The sequence below is a fragment of the Mesoplodon densirostris genome, chromosome 1 (genome assembly GCF_025265405.1).
Source record: "Mesoplodon densirostris isolate mMesDen1 chromosome 1, mMesDen1 primary haplotype, whole genome shotgun sequence".
NCBI lineage: Eukaryota > Metazoa > Chordata > Mammalia > Artiodactyla > Ziphiidae > Mesoplodon > Mesoplodon densirostris.
Genome location: NC_082661.1, coordinates 190,068,626 through 190,096,143, shown reverse-complemented (window position 1 = coordinate 190,096,143; position 27,518 = coordinate 190,068,626). Strand labels below are relative to the sequence as shown.

Below are 27,518 nucleotides of genomic sequence, written 5' to 3'. Positions count from 1 at the left end.
GTTTTCCAAAAGCACACCCTTTTAAGCAAGGCATCATAATGAAACTTCTCTACCAAATAACAAATGCTAGCATCTCAACGTCTAACACTACCAAAGTTTTCAAATTAAAGGTGACTAACTTTTTTTTTTTTTTTTGGTGACTAACTTTCTATACAAAGAATGTTTATGGCATTTCTGCCTGAGGTATAAAAATATAAGCATGTCTTTTCTATGATATCTACAACGCAAAAATCAGACAGAACAGTATAAATAATAAGAGATAAATGTGTAAAAAGAGAAACAAATTTATATAAGAAATTCTTACATTCTATCCTAAAAGATAATTCAGAAGTGATTACAATTACTTCTCAAACCATAAAGCATCAGGAATTACTTTGTCTTTTAGGCAGCCAAATGGGCAACACTTCATGAACTCCATAAAACTGATGATAATGAAGGACTTCTAAAATGTAGCATTCCTTTAAAAAAATATATCATTTAGGACAATAGTAACCAAAATGTGCTCCTCAGAACAGTAGACCTACGAGGTTTCCTGGAGGAAAAAATGTATATCATCAATTAGATTTGGCAAACACAACTTACTTTTTATCTCCATCTTGAAAATATTTGAAAATATAACACAGTGCCTGTTTAATAAACCTTGTATAAGTATCAGGTTTTTTGTTTTGTTTTTGACCATCACTCAGTACACACTTCTTTAGTAACAGAACCCTTTTAAGTACATCTACTCACTTTCTTTGGGACATGCTTTGGTATGCAAATTTTAAATGATACAAATAATCTATACATAATAAACCTTCAAAAGAGCCATGTAGGGACTTCCCTGGTGGCGCAGTGGTTAAGAATCCACCTGCCAATGCAGGGGACACGGGTTCCAGCCCGAAGATCCCACATGCCACGGAGCAACTAAGCCTGTGAGCCACAGCTACAGAGCCTGCGTGCCTAGAGCCCGGGAGCCACAACTACTGAGCTCGCGCACCTAGAGCCCATGCTCTGCGACAAGAGAAGCCATCTCAAAGAGAAGCCCACACAGCGCAATGAAGAATAGCCCCCGCTCATTGCAGCTAGAGAAAGCCCACAGGCAGCAACGAAGGCTCAACGCAGCCAAAAATAAATAAATAAATAAATAAATTTATCCAAAAAAAACAAAAACAAAAACAACCAATGTAGTTTTCAATAGACACTACTTAAAAAGGATATAAGAGACATCTTTGGTTGGGTATAGAAGTAATCAAAACACAAATCATTATTAAGGCTTTCTCTGACACTGTTATTGTAAGAGAGCTAAGAGAGAAAACACATACCAGTTACTACACTGACCTGGTTATTAATGTAGAATATGAAACAGGAATCCAGATACAGGAGTTTCAGGCTACACATTTATAGTAACATGGTATCTAATGTGCTTGACTAAACCAAAACCATGTCTAAATTTAAGTGCACATTCCTTAATAACAATTTTTATTAAAAGAAACTACAGCTGTGTCCATATTGTTAGCTCTTTTGCTTTTTAAGCCAGCTGACCAAAGTCTGATCGAAAAAGAGATGCCTTAACAGTAGAGTAATTCTGCATATCTTTTCTGGACTTTTGCAACTTTCATGCCTTGGGACACAATTTGAGAAGAGAACCCCCCCCCCTCCACGATTTATCACCGAATGTAGTTAACACTTTTCGTGGAATTTGCCAAGAAACTCGCTTTTAAAAAAAATATTAGTTGGAAGGTAGATGGAAAATTAAGCACGTCTGACCACTCAAAAGAATGAGTAGGATTTTTACTATAATTAGTGTTTATTTGGACCTAGCAAAGTATGCCAAGGCTAAGGAGGCTTCAATCATCAGAAATCAGTGCCTTTCTCTACTAAAGTAAAAAAGAGAAATCAAATTTAAAAGTATTTGAGGGCTTCCCTGGTGGCGCAGTGGTTGAGAGTCCGCCTGCTGATGCAGGGGACACGGGTTCGTGCCCCAGTCCAGGAAGATCCCACATGCCGCGGAGCGGCTGGGCCCGTGAGCCATGGCCGCTGAGCCTGCGCGTCCGGAGCCTGTGCTCTGCAACGGGAGAGGCCACAACAGTGAGAGGCCCGCGTACCACAAAAAAAAAAAAAAAAAAAAAAAGTATTTGACTCTAAAACAGGAAAGGTTTAATGTGAATGAAATTCTAGACTTAAAATATTCCAAACTTTATAGAATTATTGACTATCATATGATACAAACACAAAATATTTACTATTTTGTTTCTAAAGAACATCTTAATACCAGTCCAAAGTTACTCTTAACTAAGTATGAAAAGCTAGGTACTATGCAAGCAATAATACAACTCACACATTTAGAAGGCACTTTAGTTAAGAAAAAGCAGGAAAGCAGTCAAAGCACGGCAAACCTGAAAAATCCTTTAAGTAAAAAGTTTGACGTAATGAATTTCAATCATTCCAGAACTTTGATTCCTACAGTCTTTAAAAAGTATTGTTTCAGCACCTAGTAATTGGTAAGCTGCTATGATTACAGATCTGTGATTTCTTTCATAACACCATAATTAATTCATTTAACAAATATTTATTTAGTATTACTATGGAAAAACAAAGATTAAAATATCTACAAGGACTTCTCTGGTGGCACAGTGGTTAAGAATTCGCCTGCCAGTGCAGGGGACACGGGCTCAAGCCCTGGTCCGGGAAGATCCCACATGCCGCGGAGCAACTAAGTCCGTGTGCCACAACTACTGAGCCCGCGTGCAACAGCTACTGAAGCCCATGGGCCTAGAGCCCGTGCTCCACAACAAGAGGAGCCACCGCAATGAGAAGCCCGCGCACCACAACGAAGAGTAGCCCCTGCTCACCACAACTAGAGAAAGCCCGCACGAAGCAACGAAGACCCAACGCAGACAAAAATTAATTAATTAATTAAAAATAAAAATAAAATATATATGAACACTGACCAAAAGACGCTTAAGAGTCCAGAAGAGATGGCACAGATTTAAAGGGTAGAAAATGGTAAAGGGCCTAAGAAATGCACAATCTACTTCAATTGTGAAGATTGCTCAGAGGGGAAAGAGATTCTATGCAGTTTGGTGGGGGAAAGAAGTAAGGGGTGCAAATCAGGGAAGGGATCTATGATGGATTTAAAGGAGAAGTAGAATTTAGACAATGAAAAGAGGCTTTCCACTGGAAAGAGATGAGAATAGCAAAAAAGATGGAAAACCACAATGAAAATAATTTAATTTTGCAGGAATGGACAAACCTACAAAATACTAGCTGATAATGCAGAAGTTAGATATTCTAAGCTCTGGCAACTGGAATATCCAGGTCACTTCAAATCACCAATTAAAAGATCTAATATTGTACCAACACACTCTATTGATGCTCTATAAATACTTCTAAATTAGTGACCCATGACCCCTTATACCAATTATTCTTCCTGATGGAATGAGATGGTGAAATAAATTTTATTCATACTGTAACTCAGAATAAACTATTAATTCTCATCAGAAGACATATTAGCTCTCCCATTTTGAGTATACACGTTCAAAGTTAGGCAAGAACAAGGACCCCCCCAACTTTCCTTTCAGTTTATATATACAAGATACACATCTGATACTCAAGTTTCACTTTGAAATCATGATATAAAAGCTATGTTGTTCCATTCACTATGGCAAGATCAAAGTGTTCTAGTCTCAGCTCTGCAATATTGTGCAAGTTGCTTTAGTGCTCTGTGCCTCAGTTTCCTAACTTGTAAAATAAGGGGGTTCCACCTGGATGATCTGCAAAGGGCCTTTCAGCTTTAAAATCCTATACCCAGTTAACTGTACATCACCTTTTCTACAGAAGTCATTGTGCCAAGACTAACTATAACAAAAAGAGTATTCTTTCCCTAAACACATGTAATAAAAATTAGCCTTTATTAAGCACATACTAAGTCTTAGGCTCTTTCTATTCCTTATTTCACTTAACTTCATTACACCCATCGGAGTAGGCATTTTCCTCATTTTACTCATAAGGTTTTAGCCATCTCTTGCCTGTTCAATCCAATTAGGGGTGGAAGGCAAGGATTCAAATAAGGGTCTAACTCCAAAGCAAGCTCTAATAAACCACACTATAAAACTTGGTGCCTCAAAGAAAAATATCAGACAGATAAAATACACAAACAAAAGCTGAAGGGGTGGGCTGTGACTATGGTAACCTGGAGAGAGCGTTGTCTTCTGAGAGCGCAACTCAGCTGCCTTGAAGAGAAGACAAGAGAAGCCAAATATCAGTTCGTGTGTGTCTGTATGTGAAATCTCCTGATTTTCAAATGAAGGAAAATAGATTCACCAGCTTTCAGCTTCTGCTTTAAACAGTTCTAACTCAGATTTTGTGAGGTTAGTGCTAATAATTATATAAATTTCCAAAATTACCAGATAAGTATTAAAATACGGGGCAGCAGCAATAAAGCCTAGGCTTTGAAGTAAGGCAAACTTTGGTTGAATCCCTGCTCCATTACTAGCAGTGTGACCTAGGTCAAGTTACTTCACCTCTCTAAGCCTCATTTCTTCATTTGTAAAGTGAGGATACTATCACCTATCTTTCAGGGTGGTTAGGGATCTAAGGAGAATGTGAACTATAAAGAGCACAGTACCCAGCACAAGGTAAGAGCTTGACAAATGAAAGCTATTATTTACCCTTCAGGATCCCAGTAACACTGAACATGGGATCTATGTTCATAGACAACCCAGTAATGTCTACGAATACTACCCAAAGTTTACCTTTAAAATGTCATACTTTGGACTTCCCTGGTGGCGCAGTGATTAAGAATCCGCCTGCCAATGCAGGGGACACGGGTTCGAGCCCTGGTCCGGGAAGATCCCACATGCCGCAGAGCACCTAAGCCCTTGCACCACAACTACTGAGCCTGCGCTCTAGAGCCCATGCGCCACAACTACTGAGGCCGTGTCCCACAACTACTGAAGCCCGCGCACCTAGAGCCCGTACTCTGCAACGAGAAGCCACCGCAATGAGAAGCCCGTGCACCGCAACGCAGAGTAGCCCCCGCTCGCTGCAGCTAGAGAAAGCCCGCGCGCAGCAATTAAGACCCAACGCAGCCCCCTCCAAAAGTCATAGTCACTTTCTTGTAGATCTAAAATTACTCTCAAATTAAAAGCTTAGTTAAAAAAATATCATATACACTCATTTCTAATAGACAACCAAACTTCGAAGAAAGTTTATCCTAAACCTAAAATCGAACCAACTTATCAAATATTGTTTGTAGTAGCTAACAATTTTTTTAAAGTGACGCTGCAAATCCTGTTACCACGAGTTCAGACTTCTGAATGGGGTGAATGGAAGGGAAATGTGTTTCCAAAGCAGTTTGAGCGCGAAAGATACCTACAACGTCCGAGGGAGTATTTCCCAAATATTTGGGTAAGACTGAAAAACGGGGTCCGAACTAATAACACCTGGCAGAACGAATTGTCTCCAATTGAAGGGACAGGGGCAGGCAGCTTTGTGCCCAAACTATCGTATTATTCTTAGCCAACTGCTCTGGTCAACAGCTGGGTTTTAAACCTTCTTGCAGTCTTCCCCAAAGCCCCATTCCAGACCGCGAGGGAGGGAGCTGGACTTTCCTCACCGCCAGTGTAGACACTGGCGAAGCGAGAGGGACAGGCCCGCGGCCCCGAGGGGCGTGGGAGACAGGTCGGGCCACCCCTGCCCCGGATCAATGACTTCCCGGGCGGTACCACCCGCGGACCACCACCAAGCGGCCTGCGGAGCTGTTGTCAGCAGGGCCGAGCCGCCGCGCTGGGGGTTTCGCTGGGGGCGTGAGGAAACAACTCGGGGGTTTCAGGAGAGGAAGGAAGGCGCGAGGGCAAAGGGGGAGGAGGCATGTGGACTCCCGGCCCATGGTGACGCGCGGGAGGTGACCTCCGGGCCCCCGAGTCCTCCGTCCCAGTTCCTGCCCGGACCCTTCCCAAGTCCCGGACCCGCCGCTCCTCTCACCGTCTCGGCTTCTGTGTGCTGGGGTCCGGCACTCTGACCCCCCATAACCCCGCGGAGGAAATTCATCTTGCCGCTCAGCCACCGGCTCCACCGGCCCCGTCGGGAAAGAAAAGATAACTTCCCTTGTCCTCCGCAGGGCCTGGCCCCCCAAGCCCGCACTCAGCGGTCTCCGGCCGCCGCCAACACCGCCTCTTACTCGGCAGCAGCTCCAGCCCCCTAAGCCCGGAAACAGCCTCCACCACCTGTCGAAATGCGCATGCGCGGGGACGTGGCATTACGTGGCTGCTCGAAGGGCGAAGGCAAGAGGGAAAGCAGGCGAGAGGAGGCCGGCAGCCTGGGTCCGCCCAAGCCCCGCCCACTGCGCAGGCCCCGCCTCCCTCCGCAAGGACACGCCTCCTGCTGGTCGCTCGGGCTGGTCCCACCCACCCACGTGGTCCGAGCCCTGCCCTGCCAGCTGGAGAGGATCCGGATAGTGTACGCATTTTGGCTTGCAGGGTGTTTAATTGTCGCCGAGCGGACTTAGTGCAAGCTGTCAAATCTGGGGTCGTATTTTGTTGAGTCGAAAGTGAAATTTTCCTTCGGCCGACGTGACAGGTAAGGGTTCCCGGCCCCTGGAACCTTTTGGTTTCGCGGTGTAGCAGTACCGGCGTTGTGGCCTTCTTGTCCCCGCAAATTGCATTTCTTTACAGGGCTTTGTTTGGTGGTAAAAAGGGTGCTAGAGCCCCCTCATTCCACTGCCACGGGAGGGCGCATTTCTCAGCTCTTGCTCTTCCAACCTGCTAAAAGGAATTCCTGGATCTAAATACCAGGTACACCGCTATTTTCCTGTGGTGTGGGGAGGAAACCACTCGAACCCTGCATTTAACTTACTAGAGAAAATACATTGATCTGCCGTGTCAGTTCGGCAGCTAGTAGCATGACGTTTTGTTATTAACTCTAAACCCCAACATTTTCAGTGTGGTTTTTTTTTTAGCATGAAAAATGGCATTTTTCAAATCGGTATGCCTTGTTTCTTTCGAAATGAGAGTGCCAGGTACACACGCTTATGGAGTAGTCTTGTAAATAAATATCTTGAACCTAAAAAGCGCAGGGTCTAGTTAGCTAATTGATTAATACACGTCTCCACTTGCATGCCCCACAGGTCTCAGATTCCCCGGCCTCCCTTAAAGAAAACAAAATCAATGTGCTTTTTCTGTGTGACCTGACACGCTCTTTGGTACCACTAGCCAAATAATTGCCTAAGCTAGAAGGAGGAAGCTGGGAGGAATCTGAAACTCTGGATTGCACCCCCATGTGTTCAGTAGTCAATCCTGTCATGTCTATTTATAGAATATTGCTCAAATAGGTCTCTGCTCTCCATGCTCTCTGCTTCTGACATAGTTTATGTTGTCATTTTTCACCAAGATTATGGCAATAGCTTCCTAACTAGTTTGTCTGCATTCACGCCCTGGCTTCCTTCCAGTCATCTGCAGTCCACCCTTGGGTGAGCCTAACAATAACAAAACATCTGTCCGTGTTGATCTTCTTCTGAAAGTCCTCCAGTTGTTGCCCATTCTCTCCATAATAAAATCCAAACTCCTTAGCTTGGTGTACAGGCCTATTATGTTCTGGCTCTTGACTGTCTTTCTAGCTCCTGTCTCCCTCACATACTCTGGATATATGCCTGGATATGCCCTTCCCCTCCCTCCACTTCATCAAGGAAACTCCTGCTAGTTCCTTAAGACTTTTTTTTAAAATTTATTTTTATTTATTTTTGGCTGTGTTGGGTCTTTGTTGCTGCTCACAGGCTTCCTCTAGATGCGGCGAGCGGGGGCTACTCTTCGTTGCAGTGCGCGGGCTTCTCATTGCGGTGGCTTCTCTTGTTGCAGAGCATGGGCTCTAGGCTTGTGGGCTTCAGTAGTTGTGGCGCGTGGGCTCAGTAGATGTGGCTCACAGGCTCTAGAGCACAGGCTCAGTAGTTCTGGCGCATGGGCTTAGTTGCTCCGCAGCATGTGGGATCTTCCCAGACCAGGGCTCGAACCCATGTCCCCTGCATTGGCAGGCAGATTCTTAACCACTGTGCCACCAGGGAAGCCCCATAGTTCCTTAAGACTTAACTCTGGCATCTTCTGAAAGCTCTCCCTGAAATCCAGATACGTATGTATATGCTAGCACTTTGCAGTTGTTGATGTGGGAAGCTCTCAAGAAATGCCTGTTGAGCCGGACTGTTAAGGGCACGACTATGTTATTCATTTTTATGTCTCTGTGGCTTAGCATTGTCCCATAAAAGGTGATATTGATGGATACATGAACAAAACATTAAAGGATATATGAATATAATGCTGAGGAAGAAGGTCCTTTTTTCATCTGTAAGGTGGGATTGCAGATAACACATATCACAAAGGCTCTGGTGCATGTTCCTTTCCTAGTGCCAAGGTTTTAAGCCTGGGTGACTTGGAGAACAGTGGGGATCATACTGCCAAAAATACTGTACACTAAGCATTGTCCTCTGCTTTAAAACTGGACACTTGACATTTTGCTTCAGACATTTTCCATGGGGGCATTTCATTGCAGCCTAAAAAAAGTAACCAATAAATGCTCAGCATTTTTATTACCAGGTAATGTGTGCAAAGAACTTCACCCAGTCCCTAAGCCTTACCCCTCCCTGAGCCTCTCCTCACCTCCTCCCTGTGCCCCACTCTACCCCACTATCATAGATAAAGCGCTGAGGTCAAGTGGGGCTCATGGATGTCTATCACATGTATTATTTGGTAATAAAAAGCAGCGCCTTGACATCTTAGCAGAATTATTTTAAGACACCACCCTTTTCAAAATGCCCTGCTTTGTTTTAAATTTTGGTGAATGTAGTAAGTCACTAACAGCGTACTATGAGTTTTCCCTTCATTTGACCTGTTTTCTTCCCTAACAGCCTCTACTGGCCAGGAAGAACTATGGGCAGGAGGAATGGACAGTTTGGGACAGAGGAAATGAGAGTGGAGCCCCCAGATTTCCCCTTGACCTCACAGTCTTGCCTCTCTCCTGGTGTCTGGGAAGGGGTAAAGCTGCTTGATGCTTCCAGGAAAAAGAGGAGGCAGAGAGGGTACAGTGCCTAATTTTTCCCCCAATCGGGCGTCTGAAAGGGGAGCAGCCATGAAATGGACTGAAAAGAGAAAGGAGATTACAAGCAAATCCAGTTCCACTGATTTTATAGAGAAAAGTCAGAGACCATGTCTCGTTCCTGTTTGTACCCTTTAATGATCTAGCATAATTCCTTTTACATGGCAGATGCTCAAGCACCATTTCTTAAATAAAGGAAGAGAAAACATGAAAAAATTGTGACTGCCTGACTTACGCCCTTATACTTCTCACTTTCTTAAGTCTAAATATTCAGTATAAGAATGTCATGAATCATTAAAATACGTATAATCCAAAATTTTAACTTGGGTAAATTAAAATGATTTTTCTGACAACAGAGCAACTAACAAACTTCATTGGTTTGAAATCCACTTTTAGAATTGCTTCCTTACAATCCCCTAGTTCAGTCGCTCTCCTCAGTGGCCTACTTTCCCCATCCTTTCTTACTTTCTAGTGGCAAACTCAACAATAACAATGAAATATCATTGCACAAGACTGTGTTTTGATTGAGGGTGGTGGTGATAGGGTGGGGTGTTGTCCATACCTACTTAGGAGGACGAGTGGAGGTGATAATTTGTGTTTGAAATATATCACATACAGACAGGTTTTTAAAGACTAGTTACTGGAAAATCAGTGTTCAAAAATATTGTCGATAACATTATATATTAATTTTATTCATTAATCAAACAACACACAGCAAAATAAATTGATAATGATGAAACAGCAATTGAAATTCATAACCAATCAATAGTAACAGTATCAAACACATTTGTCCTCTATCTTTGCTAGACTATCTATTCAAAGGACTTTACATAAAATGATTTACTTAATCCTCACAACAACCTTATGGGTAGTGTCATTAGCCCCATTTTTCAGGTGGCGAAGCAGGCACAGAGAGTAACTTGCCTGATGTCATACCACTAGGAAGTGGTACAGTTGGGACATAAATTGGCAGTCTAACTCCAAAGCCTGTGCTCTTAGGTACTATGCTATCTGACCTCTCTAGACTCAAGGCACTAAGTAGAAAGGTGGTCTACAAGTCCCTGTGTAATCTGGCCCCTCTGTTGTCTCTCTGACCTTACCTCCTGCTTTATTCCTTCTAGTCTAACAACGCTGGCTTGCTTGTGTTTCTGAAATTTGATTTCCCCTCATGGCCTTTGTGCTTGTTTTTTCCTGTGTTTTGGTTGTTTGCTACTCTACCCACATAGAGAAATGCCTCACTCCCTTCACCTTATTTAAGTCTGTTCAAAGGCTACTTGGGTCTCTCCTGACTGTTTTACGTTGCAACCTCCCCATACTCCTTCCTCTGCTCTGCTTATTTTCCTCTGTAGCACTTACCAGTCTGATACCTTATTCTCTTAAGATGCCATCAAGTTCACCTCAGAGAAAGAAAGAAAGGAAAAAAACCAAAAACGCTGCTGACTCTAAGATGCCATCTACCAAAAGACACATCCCAATTTTAGGTTTCATAAAATGTGAAGAAATGTTCATCATAGCATTAATGGAATCTTGTTTATTGTGTATTTCCCCACCATCACCTGAATATAAACCCTTAAGGGTAGGGATTTTAGCCCTTTTGTAAATTGCTATATCTTCAGTGCTTAAGCACAGTATCTGATGCATAGACAGCACATAGACCACTTTAATGGATGAATGAACTCCCCAAATGAGGAAATCCCCACTTTCAGCTTGTATGCATGGAAGCAGAAATTCTGCAGTGTTGCTGCATTGCATGGCAGCCAGACACCCTCAATAGAGTCTGAAACAGGGTCCTCAGATAGTTGTATTAACTAATTTTAGTTTATGAATATTTTGTTGGCTTTCAGTAACCAACTTAGTAATTAACACTTAGTCATATGTAAAGACAAATGTCTGGGGAAGGACTTAAATTTTTAGGATCAGATAGCATCCCACTGGGAGAATCATCTCAACCTCCCAGTGGCAGTCTCACTTTTGTTTGAAATTCGTTACACTAATGCAGTTATTGTCATCATCGTAGACTCCTTCTTCTTCTTTAAGACAGGTAATACCTTCATATGGTTAAAATATAAAGTACAAAAGTGTATTTAGCAAAAAGTCTCCCTACTATTCCTTGGCCACCCAGGCAATTAATATAGACAATTATTGTTTATCCTTCCGGATATACATATATGCATATGGACTCTCTAGCTTTTAATAACACAAATAAATGTAGCACATTGTACACACTGTTTTACACCTTACTTTTTCCCATTTAATACATCTTGGAAATTGTTCCATACAAGAAGAGGTATTCTTCATCCTTTCTTATTGTGTTCCATGAAATGCTTTAAAAATATTTTTTAAAGCCCTAGGAATTCCTTGGAAGAGGAGGGTGCAAGAAAGAGGGTTCTGGGCCCCCATCCTGCTCCATTTGATTGATTTCATTTGTTTATACTTCCTATTTCATTTGAACAAAAAGATTCAGAGGCTAAAATTTTGGACAGCCACCTCTCTTAGGAGATGCGAAACATGACCAAGGCAAGCACTTGGAACAGTCAAGTAGTTTCACATGCTCTAGAGTCCAGGATGCAAATTTCTGCTCTACCTGTTTTGAGAAAAACAATAATAGTATCTTCCTCAGAATTGTTGTTAGAATTTTATTAGATAATAGCTTTAATGTGCCTAGTACTTTAGTACATGAAACAAAATAAGTACTTAATAAAGGTTAGAGTGGAGACTCAGATACCTTTGGTGTATATCATCAATTTCTCAACAACCGAACATTTAAAGATATTACCCTATAATAGTACTCAACTCAAACTTTATTGGCTCGTGTTACTGAAAAGTCTGATACTTCAGATATGACTTGATCTGGGGCATCAAGATAATCTCTCCAGGATCTGGGCTTTCATTATATCTGGACTCTGCTCTTTATATTGGTTTCTTTCTCTGGCTCTGTACAAGGGCAAGTTGGCTGTCAGTTCCTGCAGTCCTATAACCTCCCAGGACCAAGTTCATCAAGGAAGACTCCTCACCTCTCTCCTTAGAATCTCAGCAAAAGTCCTCTTATGACTCACTGGATCTTATTGTGGCATGTGCCTTTGTGTTGGGCCAATTCCTATAGCCCTGTGTGTGAGGTGCTCTGATTGGCCTTGATTCACACGCCCACCTCTAAAACAAGCAGTGGGAATCCTCCCCTCAATTCAAAGCTTATGGCATAAGAACAGGGGAACAGGGGTACAGGGACTTTCTTCAAAGGAGAGCTAGACTACTGTTCCAGGAGAAAGTTTATCAGGATAGGAAAAATAGGATAGATGCTCACTATATCCCCTGATGGACTTGACTGCTTGCCAGGTTTTTTTGAAAAATATTTTCCCAGCAGTGCCACTAGCATTTGCTCGCATCAGTACTGTTGCTGTGTGAAAGGTTCAAGAGATCATGTTGCATTATTTAATAAAAGTAATTTTACATTGCTTTGTATTTATATCTGCAAGCAAAGCCATATCTACACCCTCTTTTATTTTTTTATTTTTTTGCAGTAGGCGGGCCTCTCACTGTTGTGGCCTCTCCCCTTGCGGAGCACAGGCTCCGGACGTGCAGGCTCAGCGGCCATGGCTCACGGGCCCAGCCGCTCTGCGGCATGTGGGATCTTCCCAGACCGGGGCACGAACCCGTGTCCCCTGCATCGGCAGGCGGACTCTCAACCACTGCACCACCAGGGAAGCCCTACACCCTCTTTTAAAAAAGTACAGTCCAGGTGTGTTTCCATTCTTTGGAAAATACAATCAAGAGAATTGCTTACTTAACTACTTAATTGCACCTTAACTAGGAAATCCCATTTTCAGTTCCAACAGACTTTTTATAAGACTGTTTATTAAAGGACAAATTTATCAGCTCCAGGCCCAGGCACTCTTACCTCCTGTAGAGAATTTGACTGTCACCTCTCCACACCCACTGTGTTCCCCCAACCTCTATAACTAGCTGAACAGGCAGGTCCTGAATAGCCAGGATGGGGTTGAAGATTTTACTGCCCCATTGCACAGCTAGACTAAGTCCTCTGAAGTTCGCATTACTAGGTGATGCCAAGATTCCCTGGAAGCTTAAGATGACTTAGTATGGAGTCATTGCCACGTTCATCAGCAGTTCATGACCCAGAGGAAGTTGCAGCTGACTATCTCATTTGCCTGAGTCTGTGGCCCAGGTGAGTACAAGAGCAGGGGACTCTGTAGGCTCTCTCTTGAGATCAGAGTACAGTCGGTCAATGTAGATTGGGCCTTCAGGCCAGCAGGATGGTAACTGACCTGGAACAGAACTTTTCAAAGCCAGCCCACATGTCAAAGATCCCTCCTCGGGGCATCCCTGGTGGCACAGTGGTTGGGAGTCTGCCTGCTGATGCAGGGGACACGGGTTCGTGCCCCGGTCTGGGAAGATCCCACATGCCGCGGAGCAGCCGGGCCCGTGAGCCATGGCCGCTGAGCCTGCGCGTCCGGAGCCTGTGCTCCGCAATGGGAGAGGCCACAGCAGCGAGAGGCCCACGTACCGCAAAAAAGAAAAAAAAAAAAAGATCCCCTCTCTCCCCAGTTCCAGTTCTTTAATGATGTTGACTATGAGCAACCAGTGGCCTGTGATGGCAAATTATTCACTGTATGAATAACTGGGGTAGGCTCAATAACTTGCAGATATTAGGTGGAGGGTCCAGAACTGGCATGCAGTTTGAGGAAAGAAGAGGGAGCTGGGTGTGGACATAATTGTCTGCCCGCAGCTCGGGTGTCCATGGGCAGAGGAATGGAAGATGAGAAGATTATGAGCACAGAGAAGCAGAGGAGAGAAGTCTTCTCTTTAGCTTGACTGTTCCATGGTGCTGCCTTGCCCAGGATCTCAAACACCATAGTAGTCGTGGGTAGTATAAAGAACTAGAAGAGCCCCAGTTTACGCTTCCCACTGCCCTCTCCCTACCTCCAATACCCACGTACACACATGGCCTTTCCAAGGCAGGGCCACAGTTTGTGAGACCCAAAGTGACCCACAACCAAGTCCTTAAACTGCTCCCTCTCTCCCAGGTATGTACATAGTGAGTCCTAAATAGCTCAGAATCCAAGGTCTCAATAGGTCATTGCCACAGCCAATCTCCTTCCTGTGAGGGCACTGCTATCTAGGTCTGGTTCAGGTTTCTGGGTCAGAGCAAAATGACTATACTGGTATTTGGATACTTATTTCATGATATAATAAATATCAAGATCTTTGTCTTTTTTTAAAAGCTCAAAATTCATAACCATTTAAAACAAATCAATAAAACTACACATGTAACACCTTTCATTTTAATAGAATTAGTGATTCTAAGTTCTGCTGTGTCCTTCAACATCAGGAGAGTTGCATATCTGATGGGTTGGTTGGACCTGAGTACAGTGCCTTCCTGTACCTTTCAGTCTTCTGCCTGGAGCTTTTGGAATCTTGGCCTGTAGGTAGCTACTTGGGTCTGGCCAGAGACTTAGGCTCCCTGTTTTTGATTTTTCCTTGCCATTTTAGGAAGGATGGTCCTTCTCGGGGACTAACTCCTGCCTTCCCCGGTGGAATGAACCACTTTGTTCAAAGAGCTTTTCTCCCAAAATTCATACTCAGCCCCTCCCTCTTTTTGAGGGGTGGGATGGGGTAGGAGATGGAGTTGCAGGAGCTGATTGATAATGAGAGGGGGTTAGAAAGGCTTCTGTGAAGGAGAGAAGAGGCAAAGAAGAGGAAGGGGAGAGAGTGGTGAAAGAGATCCAAGAAACTGAATGGAACTGCTGACTAATATCTGCAACTAGAGTATTACACCCACAAAAATACAGGATTTTTTTTTTCTTCTTCAGTACTTAAAAATTGCTCGGTATAGCAGAATACTGAAACCAGATGTGCTTGGTTTCCTGAACTACTGATTCAGCAAACATCTGAGTCTCTCTCCTCTCTGCCAGGCCCTGCTATAAGTTCTCTCCCACTATAGGTTCATTCTAGAGTGCTAAAATTCTTTTTCCCATTTCATAGAGAGCGAAGCCTGGGCTTCAGCATGGTATAGGTCAAAATGGCATGTTTTGTTTGCAAACCTAAACAGAACTGGGTTTTCATTCTAGTCCTGCCACTTTTGAATGGTGTAGTCTTGCGCAAATTAAACTTAATTTTGCTATATCTGTTTTGATTCCCTTCTGCCTTGCAACAGAAAACCAAAGAATGCCTTAAAACAAATTGTCTGTGGGCTTCCCTGGTGGCGCAGTGGTTGAGAGTCCGCCTGCCGATACAGGGGACACGGGTTCGTGCCCCGGTCCGGGAAGATCCCACATGCCATTGAGCGGCCAGGCCCGTGAGCCATGGCTGCTGAGCCTGCGCGTCCGGGGCCTGTGCTCCACTACGGGAGAGGCCACAACAGTGAGAGGCCTGCGTACCACAAAAAAAAAAAAAAGAAAAGAAAAGAAAACAAATTGTCTGGGATCTAAGCTGGAACCTTTCTGCTAAGCAAATACTTGGCTTGAGGCTTTCATCCTTTTTGTTACAAGCTGGTTGTAGTTGCATCCTTATCTGGAAAGAAAGAAGGGCAAAGGTCAAGGTCAAAAGTTATCTATCAACAAGTTATCTGTTCTTCCCCATTCTTTTTACTCTTGTAACTTTTATTCTGAACTAATTTTAGAATTGAAGACAGGTTGCAAAAATTGTACAAAGAATTCCCAAATATTTTTCACCCAGATCAAACGTTAACATTTTTACCCCAATTACTTTATCATTTTTTTTCTCTCTAAATATATACATTTTTCCCCTGAATCATCTGGAGAAGAATTTATAGGCATGATGTCCCTTTACCTCAGTGTCTAATTCCTAACAACAAAAACATTTTCTTAAACAACCCAGGCCTTATTCAAATTTTGCCAGGAGTCCCAATTATTTTCTTTTCTGGCCCAGTATCCAAACCAGGATTACACACTACATTTTGATGTTGTCTCTATAGTCACCTTCAGTCTGGAACAGTTCCTCTTTCTTTGTCTTTTATGATTTCAATATTTGGAATAGTACAGGATAGATCAGTTATTTTGTGCAATGCCCCACAACTGGGGTTTGTCTCATCTTCCCGATTAAGTTCAGATGGTGCATCTTTGGCCTCTTTGCTAGGAATATCGCAGAAGTGCTACCCTTCTCACAGTGCATCGTCTCAGGAGGTACATAACATGTGTCCCACTGTTAGCGATATTAATTTTGATCATCTGTTTAAGGTGTTGTCTGCCAAACTTCTCTACTGTACATTTATCTATTTTTTTTCTCTTTGATGTTAATAAGTGTAATTGGGGGGATATGCTTTAATATTGATAAATATCCTGTTTCTCATCAAACTTTCACCCTTCAGTTTTAGCATCCATTGATAATTCTTACCTGAATCAATAGTACTTGCCAGTCTGCTGTTCGTATAAAAACCTTTCCGGGAAGCTCCATCTTTCACCTTCTACCTATTTTGTTAAGAACTTTGCCCAGCCTTAGTTGCAAGAGATCCTGGGAAATGCATTATTATGTTATTCTGCTTTGGTATAAGCATATTGCTACCCCCAGTAAGATTGGGGTTCTCTTAAGTAAAGAGGGGAGAATAAAAACTTACTACACCTTGCCAACCCAATAGCATCATTCTAAGGATTAAATTAAATGTTCTTTGTAAAAACATCTACCAAGGAGCCTATAACATGGTTGATATTTTAAAATATCCCTCCCCAACCTGTGGGAACAGGGTTTTGTTTATTTGTTTTGTTTTGTTGATCACTTGTGGTCACATAGCTAGTAAATAGCAGACAGGTCTACAAACCCTAGTCTGGTCCCTACACCATAGTTTCCTTTTGCTGGTTTTAGAAATTCTGTATTCTCTTAAATCTTTCAGCTGTATGACTAAAACTACCTCTACAGTATATTAATATATAAAACTCTATATTAACCTGTACAACTATTGTAGAATGGTCCTGTTTACTAGATGAAGATAACATTATATATATATTAAATAAATAAAACCTGACTTAAATTTCTTTATATTTGGGTGTGTTCCTCTCCATGTAGTCCAAGGCAGTTGTTTTCTTTTGGGATAATGTCTATTAATTCCTCCAGGAATCATAATCTGGAAAGACTTCGAGGGGAAAATGGTTAGAGAATAAGGATGTCTGCTCAGCATTATAAATAAATACAACCCCGTGTTTTATTGATTCTTTGCAGTTTTTAAAATATTTAAGAGAAAGAGAGAATTGTAAAACTCCTTTATCTCCTGCCAACGTTAAGAATTGGAATTTTAAAATTCCCTTGTCACAGAATCAGTATGAAAGAACATAAAATTTTAATACCAGTTGGCAGCAGAAAATGTCACTTCATTTAACTCAGAATTTTACACTGAACATCATGGAGAATAATAATATCAGTACATGACAGAAATAAAGAATGATGATAGAAAAGTGACAAATCAGGATACAAAATTGTATATACTGAATGATAATAGCTAAGTTAAAAATATATGGGGAATTCCCTGGCGGTCTGGTGGTTAGGACTCCGCACTTCCACTGCAGGGGCCAGGGTTCGATCCCTGGGGGAACTAAGCTACCGCAAGCTGATCCTGTAAGCTGCGTGGGGTGGCCAGAAAAAAAAAAAAAAGATTAAATAAAATAAATAAATAAAATTGGGTAAGTATTTAAAATATATACATAGGAAGAAGCCTAGAAAGAAATGTAGTAAGATGTGAATTCAGAGTGGTTATATTTCGGTGGAAGGATATGGGTCATGTTTTCTTCTTTCAACTGTTCCATAATTTTTACTGGATAAATTTTTCTTTAAATAAACATGCCCTTTTTTTTTCCTCTAAATAATCACAAATAATAACAAGCTTAGAAAAGATATTAAGTAGAAACAGTTTCAGAAGAGAAACATCTGGAGCCCCTGACAAAACTATTAGTTTGCTTTTGAGGAGAAACCCAAGGAGCCCCATGTTGCAGCTGATGCCTGAACTTGAATTTCATTTCATCCATCTTGGTACCATCTACTTTCCTCTCCTTCCCTTCCATTCTTTCTTTCCTTCTTTTCTCTTTTACTGTAAGGTAGGTGAAGAGATTAATTTTAGAAAGAGATAGAGTTTCATATAGTAGAAAGAACATTACAGTTTAAAGCCAGATAGATATGCATCCTGGCGTCATCATTTATTCATTCCACAAACATTATCTGAGCAATTACTATGCAGTGTACTGTTGTAGGCTTTGGAGATTCAGCAATGATTGAAAACAGATTAAAATGTCTGTTTTCATGAAACTTATGTTCTAATGGGGGTAGACAGTGTGATTTAAAAGGTCCTGGAAGGACCCTTGGATCAAAAAATACCTTCCTAACAGATGTTTACAATGCATAAAAGTATGCCATGAAGGACTTAGCCTTTTGGATCAACAAACATCTTCTTTTAGCCTTTTGGGTCAACAAACATCTTCTTTTAGCCTTTTGGGTCCACAAACATCTTCTCTTTTTTTGCGGTACACGGACCTCTCACTGTTGTGGCCCCTCCCGTTGCGGAGCACAGGCTCCAGACGCGCAGGCTCAGTGGCCATGGCTCATGGGCCCAGCCGCTTCGCGGCATGTGGGATCTTCCTGGACCGGGGCCCGAACCCTTGTCCCCTGAATCGGCAGGCAGACTCTCAACCACTGCGCCACCAGGGAAGCCCAAACATCTTCTTTTAAAATGCAAATATCAATAAAAAGAGTACATCCTCATCATGCTTAACTGTCCTTCATATATTAGTGTGAATTAATTGTCATTTACCTCAGGAGCTAAATGAGAGCCATGCTTTGCTAGAATGAACATTTTAATTGTGAGAGGCCCATTAGGTACTATCCGGGAAGGGTACTCTTGAGTGGGTTTCCGGGTAAGCACTATGAGGGTCCTGTGGCACGAGGAAGGGCAAAGCAGATGAAGAAAGAGCAGTGGTAGGAAATAAATTTCACCCTTAACATGTATGAGTTTGTCTTGGGGATCCAGAAGTCTTCCCAGGTTTAGGTACCTCCCCTGCCTCCTTCCCTTTATAGCCAAGTATTTCTTTTTAAAGAGTACCTTAGGACCAGGACATTCCTGAGATACATATCTGTGACCTTTCTCAATCCCTCACATTATCAAATACTCCTAGGATGTATCATCTCTTTCACAAAATGATTAAGATATAAATGAACGAATGAATGAGTACATTTTTAAAAAAGTAGTAAAGATCAGGGCTTCCCTGGTGGCACAGTGGTTGAGAGTCCGCCTGCCGATGCAGGGACGCAGGTTCGTGCCCCGGTCCGGGAAGATCCCACATGCCGCGGAGCGGCTGGGCCCGTGAGCCATGGCGGCTGAGCCTGCGCGTCCGGAGCCTGTGCTCCGCAACGGGAGAGGCCACAACAGTGAGAGGCCCGCGCACCGCTAAAAAAAAAAAAAAAAAAGTAGTAAAGATCAGTAACAGCCCCATTGAGACGCAAATGCAAGTCCTCTGCTCATTCAGTAGCTTGCCTCTTGCTCACACTTTTAAATGACAGTTCACTGTCAGAGACCTCTGGGTCTCTGAAAATAACAAAACTTAAAACATGTAGATACCAAGGTTTATACTTACATCTCTATCTCTACATCCTCCATCCTCTCTCTGGTTCACTCTTCACCTCAACCATGATGGTGCTTCTATTCCTGTTATTCTGAAATTGCATCACGTAAGGTTGTGAAGAAGTTCTGTGAGAGTCTGGGGTCCATCCTGAGTCTTCAAAAGAACTCAGGTCAAAGAAGAGTCTCTTGTAAGGATATAGGGGAATCTTCAAGGAAATCTTTACGAAGTACTGCCTGGCCTTATGAGAACGGGAGAGTCGACATGCAGGTAGTTGTGTGTGTGTGTGTGTGTGTGTGTGTGTGTGTGTCTAGATATGTCAGGCTTCATAATCTCGTCTGTGCTTTTTTCAATAAGCCTACTCCATTCTCCTGCTTTCTGTGCTGACTCACGGCCTCTCTGCTTCCAGGCTTGCAAGTGGCTTTGGCCACTGCCCAGACCCCAGCCCGTTCTCAATGTAACCTCACAGCTCAGCTCCCAGTAACTGACTCAGGATGACTCTGGGAATCTGACTGGCTCAGCTTGGGTCAGGTGTCCATCCTGGTCCAGTTTGAAGGTGTGCTTAATAAATGTTCCCTCATTATTGCTGCTTATGTTCTCCTTTATCTTGGCTTACAGAGTGTAAGGGAGGTGGGAGGACAGGAGATTTGGTGCATCCTGTTGCAAAGACCCTTTGTACTGTTCAGTTTTACTTGAGTTTAGTGGTAGTTGGTATTATTTCCTAACAACAGTTACTGCCAACAATTTCTTGTGCTGTGCACTTTTCATATATTGTCTTCATTAACTGTCTCAACCTCCTTACTTTCATCCCCTTTATGCAAAAGGAAATGGTTGAAAGAGCGAGGTTAAGTAACTTGCAAAGGTCACAAAGCTCAATTACTGGTATTTGAGCTGAGATTTTTGTGACTGCAGAGCCTGTGCCCTCTTCTGATTTTCCACATCTATCCCTGGGCATGTCATTGGCTGGTCCTGACCACTGCCATAGCTTAACCCCAGTACTTCCCTCAGGTAAGCTCTCCCACTTTGGAGAAGTAGATAATTTGTTAGAAGGAGAACTCTAACCAATGGGTTACAGAGCTCCACCCAGTAACAGTGTTTCCCAGTTGTTTCCAGTCTGAGACAAAGCTGTGATCTTGCCAGAACATATGTAGACAAGAAGAGGTTGCTCTCTTGGTTTCTCATATTGAGTCATCCACCAACCCAAGAAGTGGTCCAAACACACACTACACTTTGGCTTTTATATAAGTTGTAAGTTATCATTACTGTTCACTAATAGCTTAGTGCTTAGTACCTGGTATGTGGTGGTATGTTCAATAAGCTTTTTTTTTTTTCCGTTAAACTGAACTAGCCAACTTTAGCTTATATCCTCTCATAAAATTGAAGCCAAGGGTCATCAGAGCTGGTTTGTTATTATCCAAGGGTCTTACTCCATTTGACCCACTGTAACAGAATACCATAGACTGCGTGGCTTATAAACAACAGAAATTTATTTTCTACCAGTTCTGGTGGCTGGAGGCCCAGGATCGAGGTGCTGGCAGATTCCATGCCTGGTGAGGATCCACTTCCTGGTTCACAGACCTTTGTCTTTTTGTCGTGTCCTCACAAGGCAGAAGGGACAAGGGAGGTTTCTTGGGCCTCATTTATGAGGGCACTAATCCCATTTGGAGCCCTCATGACCTAATCACCTCCCAAAGCCCCCACCTACAGTGCCATCACATTGGGTGCTAGGATTTCAACATAGAATTTGTTGGGGGAAACAAATAATCAGACTTTAGTACCAAGTTGAAGGAATTGAAAGGAATCATGATTAACGGGTTAGCAATGTTTTGAATAGATGATTCTGTAAAAAAAAAAAAAAAAAAAAGACACTTTTCAAGTAAAAATGAGCCACAGACTTTCAAACTTTATACTTGAAGGAGAAGATCCCAGTGGAGAGGGATCAACTGGACCATAATATCATCATTGTGTCCCCAGGATGCACCTCCTCGGGTCTCTCACAAATTACTCCTGCCACCAACATGTTGGCCTCTAGGAGGCACTGTTTCCCTTCCAAGGCTGTGGACCCGTCACTGGCTGTGAATCAAATCTACAGCTGAGCCTAACTAAAGCTGTGTTTTATCTGCTAGGAGATAACCACAGGGAAATAAACACCGAGAGTGAGAGTGAGGCCAATCTTTATAATCTGGTTTATAAGGAGAGTGTATTGATCTTGTCTTCCTGGCTCTTGGACTATTGATGAAGATTGGGCCCTCTTGAATCCCAACATTGAGGAATCACTTACCAGGCTTGGTGCTAGGGGTTGGGCAGAACAAAATGCAAGGTCCCTTCTCACAGTCAAGTCTAGTAGGGGAGACACATGGCAAAGGAGAGGCCCTGACAGCCTTGCTTAGATCCACCCTCACAGTGCCTGGTTTTCTGCTTTGGCACTGAGGATACTTCCCTTCAGACAACACCTATCCCCAGCAGGGTAGCCATTGTAGCACGCAGCACAGTCCTAACTCATTTTGTCAATTCATGTACTTGATAATAGAGGGTCTGTTTGTTGCGTATGCATTTGAATTTACTATGAAATAAATTTCTATTTTATGTATAAATTGGCCAAAAGACAGGTATTGATAGTAATAGCTAAGAAAACCAATTAGCTGATTCATTCAATTGGGATTATGTTTACATCTTTATTCTCAAGATTTCAAGATTTAATATTGAATAATAGGTTCTACCCTCATTAAATCCAGTTCTGCTCTGAATAAATGTCATGAAATTTGAACGATACAAGTTTATTTTAATTTTATAAAATTTATATTTGGCAAGTCTAAGGCCAATCAACATTTTGCTAAATTGATTTGTTAAACCCTAGGATTCTAATAAAACCAGCCAATAATGATCCTTTAGAGAAGAAATGTGAATGGCATCCTCATTCATCAATTTGATGATTGTTTGAAATGTTACAGATATTATCTCAGGTCCATTCCTTCACCCTAACCTGGTTGTGAATGTGCAGGACTGAAGGGCCACATGTCATGCACATATCTGTCTTTTATTATGCTCTTCTCCCATCAAACACATTTCCACATATATACTTGGTTATCGACGCTTTTACATTTCCCTTTTGCTGTTAAGGTTGTTAGCTTTCAGTTCCCACTGCTATGCATGATAGTCCTTTGCACTCTGATTTCCTCCTTGTCATCTAATGTGGACTTTTAGTAGTGGCCAGTTTTTATTGAGTATGTACTGTGTTCCAAGGACTTTGCAGATATTAGCTAACAGAATCCTTGTAACTGCCCTTAGGTGGTCAGTAGGGTACCTACCATTATTATGCCCATTCTGTGATTATTTGGCTAAAGTCACACAGCCAGCAAGAGGCACAGCTTGGGATTCAAACCCAATCGAGCTACAGAGTCTACAACACTATGCAAAAATATACAATACTGCCTCAATATTCAGGTGTATTAGAATAGCTGAAGTTCAAGGGTAAGTAGGATCTTAGTAGAGTTTCCAAAGGACTCACCTGTGAATTATATCTCGATACAAATATAACCTCTCTGAGACTGTTTCCTCAACTATAAAATAGAAATAATAATAGAACTGACCTGATAGGACTGCTTGAGGATTAAATGAGAGTGTGTGTGTGTGTGTGTGGGGGGGGGGTGTTTATGTATATATGTGTGTGTATATGTATGTATGTGTGCATATGTGAAGAACCTTAAACAGGACCTGGCATATAGCAAGTACTTATTATGCTAAGCACTATTCCTGTGCTCAACAAATGATAGCTGCTCTTACAATCATCTGTGAGTTTCAAGAACAGTAAGACTTTCTGATATCCAATGGTCTAGGTACTGAGAAGCCCTCATGCTCATTCCTCCTTCATAGCCCTCTTCCACAGCTCCTTTACCCTCTACCAACTCTTTTTTTTAACCTTTTTTTTTTAAATTGAAGTATAGTTAATCTACAATGTTGTGTTAGTTTCAGGTATACAGCAAAGTGATTCAGATTTATATATATATACACACACACACACACATACATACACACACACACACACACACACACATATACATATATATTCTTTTTTCAGATTCTTTTCCATTATAGGTTATTACATGATATTGAATATAGTTCTCTGTGCTGTATCGTAGGTCCTTGTTCACACTCTGCCAGCTCTTAAGGATCCTGCCGGTGCTAAGGTGGGAGCCCTCATAAGTGGCTGAAGAAGAACATTTCCAGGGTCCCAGGGACTTGCCACTCCTTAGCCTTGGCACCTACTCCGTCCTTTTTTCCCTGGCCGGCCTGCCCCCACTTCCACTCTTTCTCAGGGGACCCCTCTCCCCAGGCCCAGTGTGGGTGGGAAGTGCTCTCCGGCTGTCCTGCTCAGCACAAGGCTTTTGTTTTCTAAATAAGCTTTATAGCTAATCATTGCAGGGGAATGGCCTGGAAACTAGCTGTAGGAAAATCCATAAGAAAGTACGAAGGTGACTTAATTTGGCTCTAGTCTATAATCTTGACTTCTGTTGAAATGGTAAACTAGCATCGCCTTCAGGTTCTGCCTCTGTGCTTTTACTTTTGAGAATAAAACAGATTTACCTTAGGCTTTGGCCTCTTGTTTTCTTTGGGTGGGCCTTTACCTCCTGCTGCCCAGGCAGGTGTAGTGTTCTGTTTCCTCAGGTGGGCCATTTGCATCTTTGAGGAGCTGCAGGTGGGGATTTAAATGTACCATCCCCTCCCTGGGGATTATCCCCTCTGGGCATTTCCTCCCTAAATTGGGCAATGAGTTTAGGTGATCTCTGGGCAGGGCAAGAGGTAAAAAATAAATAAAAAACAAAATTTCATAGAAAAATTACAGAGGGCATTTTGTCTAAGATCCAAAATATATTTATCAAGAGAAGCATTTACTCTGAATAGACAAGAGGCGTTGCCATAAAATGAAATTATATTTAGGTTAAAATTATCTTGTAATCCATAATAAGAAAATGAAATGACCTTAAAAACATTTTATGAGTCAAATGAACAGCGAAAGAGGGGAGAGAATTATGAACGAAAGGTAAGTTATTAGGCCAGCTGCCAAAGATGTTAGTTAAAGGCACCCCTTGCCTTCTGTGTTCCTCCTGCCCCCTCCTTTGTTCTTGCTGGAGCCTGTGTGATATTTTTAAGAAAACCACATGTGGTTTCTCTCTTGGCTAACATACCTCAGTACTTCCCCATTGCCTTCAGGATAAAATTCAAAATGTTTGATTTATGTAAGTCCCTCAGGCTTCAAATTTGCCTTGCCCCAACTTCCTAAACTCCAGCTTCACTAAACAGCTTCAGTTCCTAACTGTCCTTACCTCCAGAAGTTTGCCCCGGCTTACCCTCCACCTAGACCACGGCCCATCCACAAAGTTGGCTCCTACTCATCTTTCCGTTTCAGTTCCCCGCCCTCCAGAATCTGGTGCTCCCATCTGCCTCTCCTATAGATTTTATCCCACTGTGTTAAACTTCCCTGCTGGCTATGTGTGTCCAGTTCAGCAGACCTCAGTCTACAGGAGGCCCTGTTTTGTCTGTTTCACAGGCCTCCATCCAGGTTAGTGTTTGGCTCTTGTAGACACTTAGTAAATAGTTGTTCAATGAAAGGATGGCCAGGGGAGGAAGTTGCATAACTGGTAAGTGCTGTGGATGGAAGGACTAACAGGTGTAGTCTTGTGGGCTGGGACCTGGGGGCTGCGCCCTCGTACTGTGTCAGGTCTCTGAGTGCCTGGTCCTCACAACTGGACCATAAATTGCTTGAAACCCTGGAAAACTGGCTTCTGCTAACTGAACCTTGCACCGACCTTAAGTTTGTTAATTTGTTAATGTGTAGGAAGATGTGTTAACAGGAGGAAGAGACTCCTCCTCAGCACTTTTTGTGCCCACAGCAAGTTACAAGGAAGCCAGATTACAATCAGAAGGTTGCTTGTGGGAGCCTCTTTCCTTCCTTCCTTCTGTAAACAGCATTTACTTATTAAGTGCCTACTGTGTTGGAACCAAAGCATGTGGGTGATTTTAAGGACTGCCCTTCAGCTGAGGAAGTTAGGAGACTGTTCTTCCTGCTATGCAGGCATTACTGTGCCAGTATAGTGGCCCTAGCCCTGGATGCTGCAGGAATCACCCCTTGGGGTGGGCCCTGAGTGCCTTTCTTTTACCCTTTCAAGGTTGACCAACTGACCTTCTCACTGATGCCTTCTATTTATACATTCAGGCTGGTTATGTCCAGATTTACCTCATGGAAACACTTAGAAGTCTCTTCCGGGCCACTGACATACCTCTGCTCTGTCTGATGCCAGCCTTATTTCCAAATTCCAGGGTAGGCCTGGTGGGCAGGGGTGTCCAGGGCAGTAATCACCTTGCTTGTAGTTTCCAAATATACTTCTGCTGATATAACCATAAATAATGCTTATTCTTATAGCAGGGCCTGTGTGGAGATTTAAAATTCAGTATTTGCAATGAAATATTGGACATACTTGATCATCGGGTTGTCAGGGAGAAAGAATTGCTATACACTCTTAGGTTCAGTTGTTGGGGGCCTTTGAATTAAATTGACAAAGAACAGATATGCAAGAGAAAAGACAAAATTTAATCACGTGTTTTTATTAATGTGTGTTCAGGGGTTCACAGAAAATGTGACTCACAGGGGCAGTTAGGATTGGGGGCTTATATACCACCTTAATGGAGGAAAGGGGAGGGGAGGAGGGCATTTACAGGGAAACAAAAGACTTCTTAATAAGGGAAGGGGAGGGGGAGAAAGGGCATGTATGAGAAAACAAGTTTTTGGAAAGGTAAATGGGCCCTGAGGAGTATCCTGGGAGATATGATAGTTTTTGTGACAATGTTTGTTTAGTCGTGGTGTGGTGACTTCTCAAGGTCTCTGGTGATAAGAATGTTCCTTGGTTGGTTTCTGACAATTGGGTGCTTTGAGTTATTTTGGGAGGCTCTGCTTTCAGACAGATAAGAGATTTCAGGAACTCAAATGCCTTCTGCTCAAAATAATTTTTATGCCACAGTGACACATTCTGGATACCTTCACAGTGTTTTTACTCTAGAGTATTTCAGTGGGTAGGAGAGAATTGGATGAAATTGTTCTCCCAAATTATATCAGTATTTGTATTTGAGCCCAGAAACCTTCAAACAAGGGGCTAGAATATAAAACAAATAAAAACAAACATAGTGACTAGGATATTATTTACTGGATCCAGATGACACTGTTGTTTCAAGTGTAAAATATTGCTTACTCAACAAGATTCCTTTTAGCAAATTAAGGGGGATAAGAAAATAATTTTATTCAAACCAAATGATTTAAAATTATTAGGCCAATTTTATTTAATCTTTTCCCAGTTTTAAGGGTGGCATTAATAAACTCTAATAGTATATTTTCTGCACCCTTTTCTCTTTCTCTGACAATAAAAAATAATCTCATTCATTCAAGAAATATTTATCTTACTAGCACTGTTCTATTTGCTGGGAGTTTTATTTTTTACCTGATTTTGTGATGTGCCAAAGATGGACAAGGAAACTAAATACAAGATCAAAAAGACCAAGAGCTTGCTACCCCCAGGGAGATGAAGTGAATGAAAACTTTGAGGAAGTGGCCACCAAAAGAGAAAGGAAAAAAACAGAGGTGTATGCCGAGCAGTCTTAACTCCTGAAAGGTTAGAATTGGTAAGTTATGGCTAAAGCTGGAGAAAAGGTTCAGTACCTACAAAATAATGTAGCAGAACTTATCTTTTGGGGAAATAGGACACAGAAGAATAAATATCCTTGATATCTGTTGCGTTCACAGAATGACCTCATCTCTTTGGAACCTAGAAATCGAAAGAGTAATGAGGCTTTCTAGAATAGTGATGCCAGGTTAGAGAAGTTTGACCTGAACTA

At 42.3% G+C, this 27,518-nt stretch overlaps 1 protein-coding gene across 1 annotated transcript in view; it reads right to left on the bottom strand.

Annotated features, from left to right (window-relative positions):
* USO1 (USO1 vesicle transport factor) overlaps positions 1-6,224 on the bottom strand; it is a 93,337-nt gene extending 87,113 nt beyond the window's left edge. Inside the window, exon 1 of the mRNA XM_060113499.1 lies at positions 5,968-6,224. Coding sequence (XP_059969482.1) covers positions 5,968-6,033 — 66 coding nt within the window. The 5' untranslated portion in view covers positions 6,034-6,224. The remainder of the gene's footprint in view (positions 1-5,967) is intronic.
* Positions 6,225-27,518: the final 21,294 nt, after the last annotated feature.